Genomic DNA, 14,715 nt, shown 5'->3' on the forward strand with positions numbered 1-14,715 from the left:
ACCCTTTTTCCAAATGAGGCCACATTCTGACATATTGGGGGTTAGGAACTGAACATCTTTTTGAGGGCACACAGTTCAGCCCATAACAGGCAATATTTGAAGTGAGAGAAAAAAGGACATGGATACAGTATATGATGGCTAGCTGGGAAATTAAAGAGATGGATGTCCTAACGTTAGGCACCAACTTAACATAATGATTGGATCCAAGTTTGTCTTCTGGGAAACCAGTAGAATAGCATCCCTCTTTAAACCCTGGAGTTAAGACTGAAGAACCTTTAATAATGTCAATAATAATAATAATTAATAATATCATGACAACAGCAGCTAACATTCTTTAAGTGTCTACTAAGTGCCCGTTACAGTTCTAACTGCTGTCTATGTATTAACCTATCTAATACTCCAAATAACCCTACAAGGTGGTGTTGTTGTCCCAGTTTTACAAGTAAGGAGACTGAAGCCTAGAGTGGCTTTCTAATTTGCTCAGAGTCAAACTGGGAAGCTGAAGGTTGAGCCCAGGCAGGCTGGCTCTAGAGCACGTGTTCTTGCTCAATATAGAGATGGGCTGTCTTTAAATCTTATGTTCCTAAAGAGCCTTCTGGAAAAGTGCCCTTTAAAAAAGAGGCAAACATTTAAACAGGTAAAACAGACCATGGTTTTTTATGAAGAGACTTTTGAGCGTGACTGTGACCGATGATAAAAATAACTTATGGGGTCCTCACTATTTAACATGCTTAAAGTGATCATTTTCCAAATCCCAAATCAGGCTCGCAGCCTTGCCATTCATCACATGCTTACTGTTTGCTAAGTATGGGCCTCAGTGCTTTACAGACATCACATTTAACCAGCCCATGAGGGAAATGGGGTCTCATTTCACTGCTGAAGAAATTGAGTCCCAAAAGATGACTTAACTTGCTCAAGGACACACGGCTAATGTGTGGCCTGGTTAGAATTTGAAGCCAGGTCTTTCTAACACCAAAGCCCATGCTGTTAGCCAACCTGCTGCAGGTACACGGTCAGCCATGTGGGTGTGGACAGATCAGGGGCCCTGGAAACTACAGCCCGCAGGCCAAACCCGGCCCAGCTCCCTTTTTGTAACTAGTATTGTGTTGGAACACAGCCCCACTCCACTAGGACTTGTCTGTGGCTGCTTTTGCCCAGCAGAGTTGCGTGGTCACGGCAGAGCCTAAAATATTTGCTCTCAGGCCCGTTACAGAAGTGCCAGTCCCTGCCATAGGCGATGCAGGCTGTACGGCTGCCCCGTCTTAGAACAGTGAGACTAAAGTGCCTCCACCGCAAAACACTCAGTGTTTACATAACGTGGCATTAACTGTATGTTCCGTCCACAAGAGATCAAATCCTTCTTGTTCCTCTTTACATTCTTCAGCCAACCAGCACCAGCTTGTTATGGAAACACTTGCTAAATTACAAAGAAAACAATGAGCTTTCAGAAAAAGTTTGTTCATTTAAATTTATGAGGTTCTGCCCTTAACCAGGTAACTGTGGTTAACGTCACCAATGATAGACCTATCAATAACATGTATCCCTTGAGATGAGGCGCTGGGAAGGACACGACATCACTTCTGTGGTATTTTTGCCCAAAAAAGGCTAACCTCGTTCTAATCATGAGAAGAAAAAAAAAAATACACCAAACAAACTCAAATTGAGGGACAGTCTAGAGAATAATTGACCAGTACTCGTCAAAAATGTCAATGGCATGAAAGACAGGACAAGACTAAACTGGCACAGATTGGAGGAGACTAAGGAGGCATGACAACCAAATGCTATGTGATATCCTGGACCAGAAGAAGGACCAAATAAGGTCTGTAATTTGTTTAATAATAGTGTATCTATGTGACATTCCTGGTTTTAATCATTATACTGTGGTTCATAAGAGTATATAGGAACTCTTGGCTATTTTCCCAACTTTTCTGTAAGTCTAAAATTATTTCAAAGTACAAAGTAAAATAAATAAATGCATCCCAGGGCTTTCTTAAAAAATTTTTAAATTTATTTCTTGGGTTCTGTTTCACAATGAAATTGTTCGATTTTGATGGCTAGGACTGTGTGGTCAGTTTTAACTTCTCATCCTTCATTTCTGCTTTGTGAGCCCTCATTTATTTGCTTGGGTTTCTAGAGACACTAAAGGAGACAACATGCAGAGGACTGGGGAGAGAGAGGGAACTTTCTGCAGTGGTTTGAGCTGAATCCATTTGGACTGCTTCCAATGTATCAGTAACCTCAGACAGCTGCCAGAGGCATAATCAGATCAGTGCAAATCAGGACACTTAGGTTGATTCAGTAACTAAGGAGGCATAAGGAGGCCTCCCCTCAGGCCCCTGAGTCTAGAGAGCCTGAACACTTTGCTAATACTGACTTATTCCTGGACAGAGAGGCAGCCAGAGGAGAGGCAGAGCCATAGCAAAGAACAGCATCGCCTGCCTCTTCAAACTCTGTCCCCCGAGCCATTGCAGGGGTGATAACAGCAGCAGCCTCTGTCGGGGGGGGGGCGGGGGGGAACTAGACCTCTCATCGCCTGTCAGTCTCTGCTTCCATAAGAGAAGCCCACCCCACTCTGCCCCAGGGCTTTAAGCTCCATTTGGAGGGCTCCGTTTTCAGTTTCTTTCCCCTCTACTTCCCTGGAACCTCTGTCACAGCTGTAATCCGCAGCAAATGGATTTCCCTGACCCTCGGGACAAAGGCCTAGTGTTCTCCAGACTTGGTGGCTCCTGGGAGGGCAGGACCATCAGCACTTCTCCAGCTGCCGGTCTCAGGCCCTCTGGGCAGCAGAGGCCTGTAATCAGATCCCTGTCTGGAGCTGGTTACAGTCAGCACATCACTCAAAGTGGTCCCTCGCGGTTGGGAGGGGAAAACTGACTAAAGTACGTACGAATCGCAGCCTTCCGAGCTCCGGCTCGCACAAAACCACACAGTGAGTTGGAACCCAGAGAAAAACAGACTCTCAGTTCTAGACGTTATAGCCATTAATCAGATTTGGCTTGGGTTCATAGTGGGAGTCCACAGGGATGGGTGGCCTTGGGGGGAGAAGTAAGGAACTAGTTAGAAGGAGGAATAAGGGTAGGAATTAACAGGAAATTCAATAGGGGTGTGTAAAATGCTTAAAGCCTAGCGAGTTTAAGTGTTCAGATTTTCTAACGTGGGGCCCCAGTTCGGCGTGCTAGGAGACTCCACATGTGCCTCGGTGGCCCTCACTGAGCCTTCAGAGCTTTGAGCCCACAGAGCAGAGCTTTGAGGCAGAAGGCCTTGAAAGCTTGGGTTCAAAGAGGGGAACTATAGTAGAAAAAGTTTGAAAGCTGCTGTATTGTTCCACGCTTCCTAATTAATTCTGTTTCTTTGCAACACAAGTTCCCTTCCACCAGGAGACCAGTGAGAAAGTGACATATGGCAGGACCCTAGCTTCAGATTTCCCCTTAGGGCAAACTCCAGCCCTCTGGTTGAGCAAATCCCCACCATGAGTCCAGCCGGTTTTCTGGGGGTGCCTCCGTGTTCATGCTGCTGCAGGACAGTCAGCGGAGCCCTATCTCCTTGAATGACTCACTTTCCCAAAAACGAGGGTTCTTTTGCATAGGAAAAACAAGGGAGATTGTGGTAATGTTCGGTTTCTTAAATTGACTGGTGGGTACACTTGTGTATTATCCTTTGTATATTATATATAGAGAGAGGTTATTTTGTAAGTATACAATATTTAATAGACATTAATTAATAATTAGGGATTAAATTCAGCAATCGCAATTCCTTAACTCCTCTGAAAATCTAGTATGCTCCAATATAGACTTTGGCCAATGTCATTGAAATAATTGCTCAAGGTGAGATCATGGGTGAGGTCTCAGAGGGTGTAGTGTGGGAAGAGCTCTGGCTTTGGCATCAGACTTGGTTTTACATCCTAGTTCTGTGATGATCTTAGATAAGTTACTTTGATAAGTTCTTCATTGACAAAATTGGCATAATACCTACCCCATAAGGGAGGTCATGTGTATATATAAAGCACTTACTATAGTGCTTGACACATAATAGGTGCTCAATAAATAATCAATATTATTAGTGTAGATACCATTGATTGAAGGTACTGAAATTAAATCACCAGCGCTATATGTTTTAAAGTAGTTGGCAAGAATTCTGAAGATGAGGTAGAAATTAAGCAGAGCTTTCCAGTGAGAGGTAGGATGGAGTACAGTGTGTTTCAAGCAATTTTGTTCAACAAACATTTATGGAATGAAACACTAGGTATATACGGGAAAACAGGATACGATCCCTATTCTCCAGGAGTTCAGAGTCTATTGGGGAAGACAGACACATAAGTAAATCACTTTCTTGTGATGACAAGTGCTAGGAGAGAGGTAAGCACAAAGTGTCTTGGGGTAAGTCAACCAACTGGATGGCTTTAAGAAAGAAATTAGGACCCAGTGTGAAGCAAGAGAAGTGTTAGAGGACGCTGCATTCAGTGAAGGTTTCACAGAAGAGACACAAGTTGTTCTGATGATCTAAGGAGCTGGTTAAGTGAAAAATGGAAGGCAGGCATTTCAGGGGAAGGGAACAACATGAGTAAAACCACAGAGGTAGGAAATAGCCAGTTTGGTGGTTCCTCAAAAAGCTAAACATTGAACTCCCGTATGGTCCAGCACTTCCACTCTTAAGTATATACCCAAAAGAACTGAAAGCAAGGACTCAAACAGATACTTGTATACCAATGCTCATGGTAGTGTTATTCACAATGGCCAGAATATGGAAACAACCCAAGTGTGCATCAGCGGATGAATGGATAAACAAAGTGTGATATATACATACAATGGAACATTATTCAGCCATAAAGAGGAATGAAATTCTGATACATGCTACAACATGGATGAACCTTGAAAACATTATGCTAAATGAAATAAGCCAGACACAAAGGGACAAATATTACATGATTCCACTTATATGAGATTTCTAGCATAGACATTCATGGAGACAGAAAGTAGATGAGAATTTACCAGGGGCTGGGCAGGTGGGGAGAGAGGAATGGGGAGTTATTGCTGAATGATGACAGAGTTTCTCTTTGGGGTGGTGAAATCTGGAAATAGATAGTGGTAATGGTTTCACAACATTATGAATGGGCAAGTTTTATGTTATATATGTTTTACCAGAATAAAAAAGTTAAGAAATAATGAAGGTATACCTCTACCTCACACCATATACAATAATTAATTCAAAATGGATCAAAGACCTACATGTAAAAATTAAAACTATAAAACTCTTTGAGAAGAACCTAGGTGTAAACCTCCAAAACATTGGATTAGGCAATGGCCTCTTAGATATGACAGCAACCATAAAGAAAAAGTTAAATTGGACTTCATCAAAATTAAAGAGCAGAGGAGGTAATCATGAGCACGTGGGTGTGTGGTCTCTGGGAGAAAAAAAGCAGATCTACTAAACCAGAGCAGTGGACTCACATTGTAGAATATAAGGTTAGAAAAGTGGGATGAAGCTAAGAGATTAATCCTAACCCACATATACCACCCCCAAATAGGTATTCTTATTACCCAGTTTTGTAGACTAGGAAACTAAAACTAAGAGAGGTAAACTGCATTGCCCAAGGCCATACAACTAGTCACAGTAGAGCTAGCATTCCCAGAGCTAGGATTGCCTGACTGCTAAGTCCATGCTCTGTCTCCTTCAGCACTTTGCCTCTCCTGGGAAGATTGAGAGACCAGAGAATGGGCAGAGGGAAGGGCTGGCCATCTGTTCCCCTACAGCAGTAACTACCCAGCGGAAGTGTCAATCTCGGCACTCACAAAGCCTAGAGTAACCTCCTCCACTTTCCCTCTGTCACACCGCACTCGCTCCTCAACACACCGCTCTTCTGAACGCCAGCAGGTGTGGTCTCATCGCTCATTTGGCATAGGGTCAGCAATATTCTTTGTATCTTTAAATTTGTACTTCGTGCCCAGTCCCTACCAACTAAGAAACAGAGTCCAGAGTTAAGGAAGAGGCTTCAAAGGATTCATGAACCTCTACAATTGTAAGTACATTTTTTTACACATCTGTGCATTTTTTCCCGGGCAAGAGGCCTTAGGTTTTACCGTTTCTAATATGCCTTCAAAAGTTATGAACCCGAAAAGAAGGATCCATGTCATCTCCCTCTTTTCAATTCCCAGTGCTTAGCAAACATACCCCACATGCGGTAGATGTTCAGATTGCGGGAAAACTAGGAGCGTGTTTATTCGGGAACGTTCTAGAAGTGGTTGACAAGGAGTGGAAGGTGGGACTGGGCAGCTTTATGCTGTGAAAGCAGAGAAAGCGTGGGTTCAGGTAGCTCAAATGTTACCTCTCCTTTGAAGTGGTCCCTAGTCTCTTAGGCAGAGTCTGTCCTTCCCTCCTGTGTGCTTTGCAGGAGAGACTGAGAGGGAGCCAGAGAGAGAGAGTGCGTGTTCACTGGAGAGACAGTTGTAGCCATCAAAAGTGGGAGCTGGAACCGAGAGAACCGGCCAGCCAGCGAGAAGGGGAGGGGAGGGAGCATGCGCTGTCCGGAGAGTAAGGGCATGTGCATGGGAATGAAGGAGAGGACGTGCCTCATCAGGCCTGGGGGAGTGAGATGGCCAGGCAGGGGGGCCACGAGAGAGGGGAGGGAGCTGGAGCCAGGGAATGGGGCCCAGAGTGAGCCGGCTGCAGCTGGGAGAGGGTCTGGGAGAGAGAAAAGAGGGCAGGAGTGGGGAGAGAGCTCATCTGAGTAACCAGAGCAGCCCTCCAGGGTCAATGGAATGAGGGCTAGAGGGCGGGGGTTGGGGGGGGATATGCACGTGTCCAAGAGAATCAGACAGAGAGGTGAGTGTGAGCACACAGGAGGGTGGGGAAAGGGAGGGCGGGCGTGAGCACAGGGGTGAGAGAGGATAGGGCTGAGGAGGCAGCGGCAAGAATGGGAAAACCAGGGGCTAGGGGCAGAAATTAACAAGACAGAAGAGGGGGAAAGCGGAAGAGGGGGTGCAGAAGCCAAGAACGAGGTGATGAAGAGAGGAGGGAAAGGCATGCTTGTTAGCAGAAGGAAGGGGGCAGGCGGGCAAGAGACCTCAGGAAACATATTGTGTCCCCACGTTACTAAGGTCAGTCTGTCTGTCTGTCTGTCTGTCTCTCTCTCTCTTTCTCTCTCTCAGGGAGCAGTTGCTGTCTTGCCTGTGCAGTTTTTCCATAAACAAATGCCATACTTTCTTTAGAATGTTGTCTTGTTTTATTTCTCATCAAGGATTGAGTATATACTGTGCCCAAGATCTGCCCTAGCTGCTGCAAAAGAAAAAAAAACAGAGCTGAGGCTTGATCATCCAGGATGTAGACTGCCCTCTCCTTAATTTGCTGTGGCTTCTGCCTTGTTTTATTTTATTTGTTTATGGTTATAAGGATTAATACTTCCGTTGAGATTTCCTAGGGTGGGATGCAAAGCAAGAACTGAAACCCAATTCTGATAGACAGTTTGGGAAAGGGAGGTGGGGCATTGAACTAAGAAGAGACTTTGGGATTCTGTGGGATATTCCAAGTTTGAATATAACGCCCATTTACTGATTTGTTGCTTGGTGAGCCTCAAAATTCCAACGGAGCCTCATCTCGACAACTAGGTTGTCAGTTTCTGCAAGATCAGAATTATACCTTCTACTGCTTTCTATCCAGCCAATGCTTCCTTCCATGGAGCATAAGATAAGGTAGATTCAAACTGAGCAGGGCACAGGAAATACTTGTAGACTTTGCTGTTTCTTCAACCTGCACCACCATCATCATCATAAGCATCCTTAACGAGTGAGTAGCCAAAATGAGGCCCAGAGCTGAGTGCAGTTCAGGACAAAGCGAATTCATGGAGGATGGCCTTGCCCTGTGGCAGTCAAAGCAGACATATAAAAATTAGGGGAAATCACTGCTTAAGGACCCAGGTCATGAGCGCTGTTTGCTTTGCCTTGGAAGCCATAGGCCTCTGAACTTCAACTTGCTGCCTGCCCACTGGGAGTAACCTGGACTTCCTCACCCCCAACATTCCTGTCTTTGAACCTTCATCTACACTTTTTGCAGCCCATGGTAAAAACCCACCCAGGCTGAGGAAGGCATCCTGAGGAATGCTGACAACCTCCAAACGGAGCGCATTGGGAAGAAGATGGCAGGACGTTAAGGACTATTTTAGTTCTTTGCACTAATGTTCTCAATACTGTGAAAGAATCATATTATTTTCTTCATTTATTAAGTTGGTATAATCTTCTGCAAGCAGAGAACTGAATGTCTATGATGGGATGACAAAGAAGTGTTGTTTTTAGGTGTAAGAAGGAATGGGTAGAAGGAAAAGCATATATACATATATAGATATAGATATAGATATAGATAGATATATAAATTAGGATTTTAGGAATAGCATGAAAGAAGAAAAAGAGAGGAACTTGACCTAGGACATGGGCATGACCTTCCCACCACTCCTTCCTTCTCTCCCAGCCCTTTTCCACTCCTTGCCTCAAGGGGATGCACAGCTTCCGGTTCTGAGTCCCAATCATAGGCTGGTCCCTGAAGGAATTTCTGGCACTTCTACCCTTAGTGACTGGGATAGAAGTTCCAGGAGGCTCTGCCAGTTCCACCTTGGAAGAGGATTGATCTACTGGAACCGGACAGTGGGAAACAGGCTGGGGACAGTTTTAATAACCACAACAACAGCCAATGCATAAGGAACACTCAGTATATGCTTGACACCCCACTAAGCGCTTTGTATTGTTAATTTACTTTATCCTCCCAACAATCCATACACTCTTGTGTCTGCCAGATTAAGACAGAAGGTTAGAGAAGTGTGACTTGCCAAGGTTTCCCAGCTGGTAAGTGGCAGAGCCAGGACTCAAACCTAAGTCTTTCTGACTCCAAAACCTGTGATTTTCACCAAATTGCTCAACGTGGTGCCCTGCTCAGCATTAGATCAGAGAGCACTCAGTGAGTACTTCAGGAAGGAAACAGACTCCAAACATACTCGAAGCTCTTCTGGTTGGAAAACAAAACAAAATAAACACTGCAGTTTATTTTATTGCCTCTTTCTCTCATTCTGTTCTCTCTAGATTTTGGATCCCATTTCTTTCAAGAACTGCCTATATAAATGTGGACAAATAATAATTTCTTTGATGTCCAGTTTCTCTACCCCAGTGATGAAAAGTTTGATGGTGTGAGGAACAGTCCTTAAGATCACTGCTAGGAAGCCCATCGTCGGGGATCCTCCTTGGCTGTTTTTCATCTCCTCTAGCAGAATAACAGTCGCAAAATTTAGATTCAGGCTGACCTGATTTCACACCTCGCCTAGTGAGCCAAGCCTAGACCTGTCCTGATGGCAGGGGTGGCTCAAGACCTCAGTTCAGAAGTAGTCCCACACAGGCTGGTAGAGAGCGGATGCCTATGTGTGTATTCTCTAGAACACGTTTGTTAAGCATTTCCCTTCTGCTTCTTCCCTCCCAGCACCTGCCTGCTCATCTGCCACCTGAGCACCCTGACTGTGCCCTCCCGTAGGCCATGGAGAACGAGCTGCCAGGCCCCCATACATCTAGCAGCGCGAGTGTCGCCAGCAGTACCAGCGGCGTCAGTAGCAGCAGTGGCGGCAGTAGCCGCCCCACGGGGCCCCAGATTTCTGTGTACAGTGGCATTCCTGACCGGCAGACTGTGCAGGTAAAACGCCACCTGATTAATCATCTCAGGGCTGGCCAGGAGGACGTGTTGGCATGGTCTGGTAGGACAGCCGGGGTGCTAAATCTAGAATGGGCATAAGGGCGTATGTCAGTGGGTAAATAATTGTGCATCATTAGAGGAGTAGTGGTACTAGATGGATTCAATCAGGGAAGGTTGGGGAGAGTGGGAGTACTTAGCAGATCCGAAAATTCCTTTCTTATCTGGTGACTCAGGTCCCACAGTGCCGTTTGGGGAGGATAAACATGTGAAATCGTAAAGGACACACAAGTGAAAATAGCAAAGAGAAAAAATGACTAGAATCTGCTCAGCCACAACCTAGATCCCCTACCCAAGTGACCACTGCCTTGTACCAAATCTAAGTTTCTTACATATGGAGGACCAAAATAGAACCCCAAACAATCCCTTGTCTTTACAGCTTTTTGCCTTCTTCCCCAAAGCAGCGGTTTGCAAAGTGTCATCTATGAGGCCTTCCGGGTGACTACACACTCTTCCAAAATGCAGTCATGACCATGTTTTGCCATCTGCCATGTGCCCCTCACTGTCTGAAGCATTTTGCTTATTTATCTTCTTCTCCAGCTGTGAGGATGGTTATTATTAGGCACAATTCTGTAATTGAGAAAACTGAGGCTCAGAGAAGGTAGTGACTTATCCAGGGTCACCAGGTAAAGACAAAAAATCTGAACCTGAGTCCCCCCAAACCTGTGTTCTTATTCACTACGATGTCTGATTGAGGCTCCTGGATAAACTAGGCAGAAAAGAGAGACCACAGCTGGGAAGCGTTTATTCTAATAGCTTTGCTATTGCAGTTCGGATGTACTAGATGATGAGCCTGCTCTGGCCCTAGGCCCGGATTAGGGGATGGAGGAGAAGCCACAGCAGATGGTGAGAGAGCCTGAAAAGCCTAGTTAAAGGAGACCCCGTCAGTGACTCTGGAGTCTTCCCTCGCCCAGCTCTCTCTGCCTCACACTTAATAAAACATGCTTCCATCCTTGCCGCCTCCCTCAGCCTCCTCCTCTGGCCCCTCTGCACATGAGTATTTTAGCACCAATTTCTAGCAGCTGACATTAGGATGTGCCCTCCTGCCCCGCACCACAGTTCTAGGCAAAAGGGATTTGAGGTTTCTGCTCTGGCAAATGGAGTGACCCAAAGTTGTGTTGCGCACCCAAGCAGAACCATTGGGGTGCCTCCTATTTCTGTTCCTTGATATCCTCCAGTGAGAAAAAGTCCATCTCTACTACTTCTGTCTGGATGCTTGGGGGTGCTTTTACGGGTCTAAGGAAAATAAAGAGGCCTAGATAAAGGGAATAAGAAGAAAGAATTCCAGGGAGAACAAGAAATAAAAAGAACTGAGCTCATGTAAACCAGGACCCTCAGAGGGGAAAGTACACTGAAAGAAGTGGGTGGAGGAGTTGGGATGGGGGAGGTATCTGGGGAGACCCCAGAGCCCATGGAGAATCTGTGGTATCAGCCTGTTTTTACAGAACCCCAAATCTGAGCCCAGAGGTGGTTTTGTCCGAGAGCCGCCAGCCCCTAGAAGTCACGTTAAGCTGGAGAGAGCTAGACTAGAGGCTCACTTGCCTGGGGCAGAACCCAGGGCAGGAGCAGCCCTGGAGCCAGGGCAGCAGAGCCAAGGGTGGGAAGTGGGCCAGAGCCTAGTGAGGGCCCATGTAGGGCACCCCATGAGAAGACAGCAGGAGGGTGACCAGGTGAGAAGGGAGGAGAAATGTACGGGGCTAAGGAGAAGAAGGTAGAGGGTCTCATGGCTGGAGGAAAGGCATTTGCTTTTCCTTGTTCCTGGGGGTGGAGGAGAGGCTTTGAGGGATGGGAGGGTGGGAGGGGATCAAAGAGCAGCCTTTTGTCGTTTCCCAGAGACTGTGGCTCAGCCAGTCCCATCGGGAAAGAGGGAATAGCAGTAAGGCCAGGGAATGGGAGATGGTGGCTCAGAAGAGAGAGTGATAGAAGGAGGGAAAGAGTAAAAGAGGAAGGCGGCATCCCTGTAGCTGTAGCGTCCCTGCCATGCAAGGCCAGGGGGACCGTCTCCTGAGGGACCAAAAGGACGTCCCAAGCAGCTGGGGGCAGCCCCTGCCGGAAGGGTTTGGCTGGCTGTGTGTTCGAAGCTAGAATAGGCCCCGCTGCGGACTTGTCTCTTTCTTCCCACCCCTGTCCTCCTCCCGGCCTTGTTGAACTTCGGTTCCCTCTGTCATCATCATCCCCGCTGTCCAGTTAGACTCATCTGAGGCTGCAGATCGGCGGGGAAGGGGGTACCTAACAAGCCTGGCGTGGGACCCAGTGTCACCGGAGGCTTGAAGGACTCCCATCTCCTGAGCTCCCACTGCCCCGAGAGTTGGTGGTAGCGGTGTGTGTAGCCCATATCGGGGAGGAGCAGGGAGCACGTGTGCTGAGGAGAGCCACTAGATAGGCAAGGCAGGAACGTGTGGAGCTTTGCACACAGTCGTCTCCCTGGCTCCCTGGCAAGTGGGGATCGCAGGCCTGGTCCTTATCTGAGCAGCTGGGGAGAGAGGGGGTTGAGCAGGCTTGGCTGCAGCGCGGGCTCTTCCCCTGCCACCCCACCCCCCCGCCCTCCGCAGGTGATCCAGCAAGCCCTGCACCGGCAGCCCAGCACGGCGGCCCAGTACCTGCAGCAGATGTACGCGGCCCAGCAGCAGCACCTCATGCTGCAGACGGCGGCCCTACAGCAGCAGCACCTCAGCAGCGCCCAGCTCCAGAGCCTCGCGGCCGTGCAGCAGGTAAGACGACGTCGCAGGAGCGCCGCAGATGCCCCCGAAGGAAGGGGCAGGAAAAGCAAGCACTGCACATGTGTGCCCATGCGTCCTCACAGAACCACTGCAAAGTGGGTGTGATCATCACCCCGAGTCCTCTGACAGACGAGGAGAGAGGTTCTGAGAGGCTAAGCGCCTCGCCCGAGGCCACACAGCTCTCAAGCGGGGCGGCTGGACCTCTCCGCCCGCCTCGCCCGAGGAGGGACTGGCGGGGGCCTGCCTCCCCGCCTCACCACACTGCAGGGAGGGGGCCGAGGGTGCGAGGAGGCGTCCACAGGAGAAGGCCATTGCCCATTCCGCTTGCCTGTCTGCCCTCCGTGGCCGAGAAGAGCCCAGTCACGCATTCGACAGAATCTTTACGCACCGGCTGCGTGCCAGAGTTCATGTCGGGCACCGAGCACGCCGTGGACCCTGTCCTCTTGCAGCCTGTAGTGGGGAGACAGCAAGTAGTCAGAAACACAAATAGACGAGGAGACAAAGTAGCTCACTACCAGAGTGCTGATAAGCTCTGCAGAAGAGAAGAGCAGCCTGCTGTGGCTGAGTAACAAGGAGGCCCGCCTTACGCTGGGTGCAGCTGCTGGGGAGCGGGGAGCCTCAGCTGCTGGGGAGGGGGGAGCCTCAGCTGCTGGGGAGGGGGGAGCCTCAGCTGCTGGGGAGGGGGGAGCCTCAGCTGCTGGGGAGGGGGGAGCCTCAGCTGCTGGGGAGGGGGGAACCTCAGCTGCTGGGGAGGGGGGAGCCTCAGCTGGTGGGGAGGGGGGAACCTCAGCTGGTGGGGAGGGGGGAGCCTCAGCTGGTGGGGAGGGGGGAGCCTCAGCTGGTGGGGAGCGGGGAGCCTCAGCTGCTGGGGAGGGGGGAGCCTCAGCTGCTGGGGAGGGGGGAGCCTCAGCTGGTAGGGAGGGGGGAGCCTCAGCTGCTGGGGAGGGGGGAGCCTCAGCTGCTGGGGAGGGGGGAGCCTCAGCTGCTGGGGAGGGGGGAGCCTGTCTGCTGGAGGAACAGTGAAGGTGACACTGCGGGCTGAGAAGAAGCTGGCCACGGGGAGGACACAGGCTGGACATTCCAGACAGTACGTGCCCGGTGTTCCACGTGGGGGCCGGTGAGCCGGGTATGATAGAGTGGGTACGGTGGGGCGGGAGCTGAAGAGAGCTGGAAACGTTGGTAACAGTCAGAGCTGACGGTTCAGGCGCTTATACGTAAATGCTCCGCCTCGTGTAATCCTTTCAGCAATCCTACAAGGTAGGTACTGTGGTTATCCCCACCTTATACAAGAGGAAACTGAGGCACTTGCTTGAGGTCACGTGGATGAGCCAGAATAAGGGTTTGACTCTGCACCACTGCCCTATAGTGCACCCTGCGGCAGGTGAGAGCCGGGGGGCATGACTGGAGGAGGTCTGGGCCTCTAGTGATGAGAATTCTCCCTTCCTAGGCAAGCCTGGTGGCCAGCAGACAAGGGAGCACCTCAGGCAGCAGTGTGTCTGCACAGACCCCCGCGCAGTCCTCCTCGGTGAGTAGGATGGGGAGCAGCTGGCAGAGCCCACAGCTCCAGGACCGGCTCCTTCCTCTTTGCCCAAAGTTCTCTTGGGCTTCCAGACCCAACTGTGGTGAATCCTTAGCCGTGCAGAACCATGGCTGGAACCTGTTACTCTTGCCAGAAAGAACAAGTGCATGCTGCTTTCTAACTTCTTTTAATAATTCCCCGTCCTCTTTCCAATGTCAAGGCCCTCTGTTCATAGCTCAGTCCTCTCCCCATCGGATCCTCCCTGCAGCTCTGCACATAAGCCAGAGATGCAGCAGTGCTGGGGGAAGATCCAGGGCCCACAGATCAGAGCTGGTCCTAAAGAAGGCTGAATCCACCAAGGGACGGAAGAGGCAGAGAGAAAGAAATGGATGAAGGGGTGCAGAGTTAACCCACAGAACCTCCTGTTTCCTACTTCGCGTGTCTCTCTCCTCAGATCAATCTGACAGCCTCCCCAGCAGCAGCCCAGCTCATCAACCGGGCTCAGAGTGTCAACTCAGCAGCAGCCTCAGGCATCGCCCAGCAGGCTGTGCTCTTGGGCAACACGTCTTCCCCAGCCCTGACTGCAAGCCAAGCACAGATGTATCTGCGGGCACAGATGGTGAGTCCCCAGCCTGGGCCACGGCTCAGGTGGGCCGGGAGGACGGAGGCAGAGAAGTTGGGAGCTGGGCAGTTAGAGAAGCATGGGGATTAGAGAAGGGTGGGGAAGAAGCACTAGGGGGACAGTTGGCAGGAAAGAAG

At 49.3% G+C, this 14,715-nt stretch overlaps 1 protein-coding gene across 4 annotated transcripts in view; it reads left to right on the forward strand.

The window, feature by feature from the left end:
* PHC2 (polyhomeotic homolog 2) overlaps positions 1-14,715 on the forward strand; it is a 102,021-nt gene that overhangs the window by 42,932 nt on the left and 44,374 nt on the right. For all 4 annotated transcript variants that reach the window (XM_082413759.1, XM_082413758.1, XM_082413760.1 and 1 more), the window contains exons 2-5: positions 9,454-9,660; positions 12,270-12,428; positions 13,885-13,962; positions 14,411-14,575. In XM_082413759.1, coding sequence (XP_082269885.1) covers positions 9,508-9,660; positions 12,270-12,428; positions 13,885-13,962; positions 14,411-14,575 — 555 coding nt within the window. In that variant the 5' untranslated portion in view covers positions 9,454-9,507. The remainder of the gene's footprint in view (positions 1-9,453; positions 9,661-12,269; positions 12,429-13,884; positions 13,963-14,410; positions 14,576-14,715) is intronic.

Source organism: Balaenoptera physalus, assembly GCF_965194825.1.
Source record: "Balaenoptera physalus genome assembly, chromosome: 1".
In the NCBI taxonomy this organism is placed as follows: domain Eukaryota; kingdom Metazoa; phylum Chordata; class Mammalia; order Artiodactyla; family Balaenopteridae; genus Balaenoptera; species Balaenoptera physalus.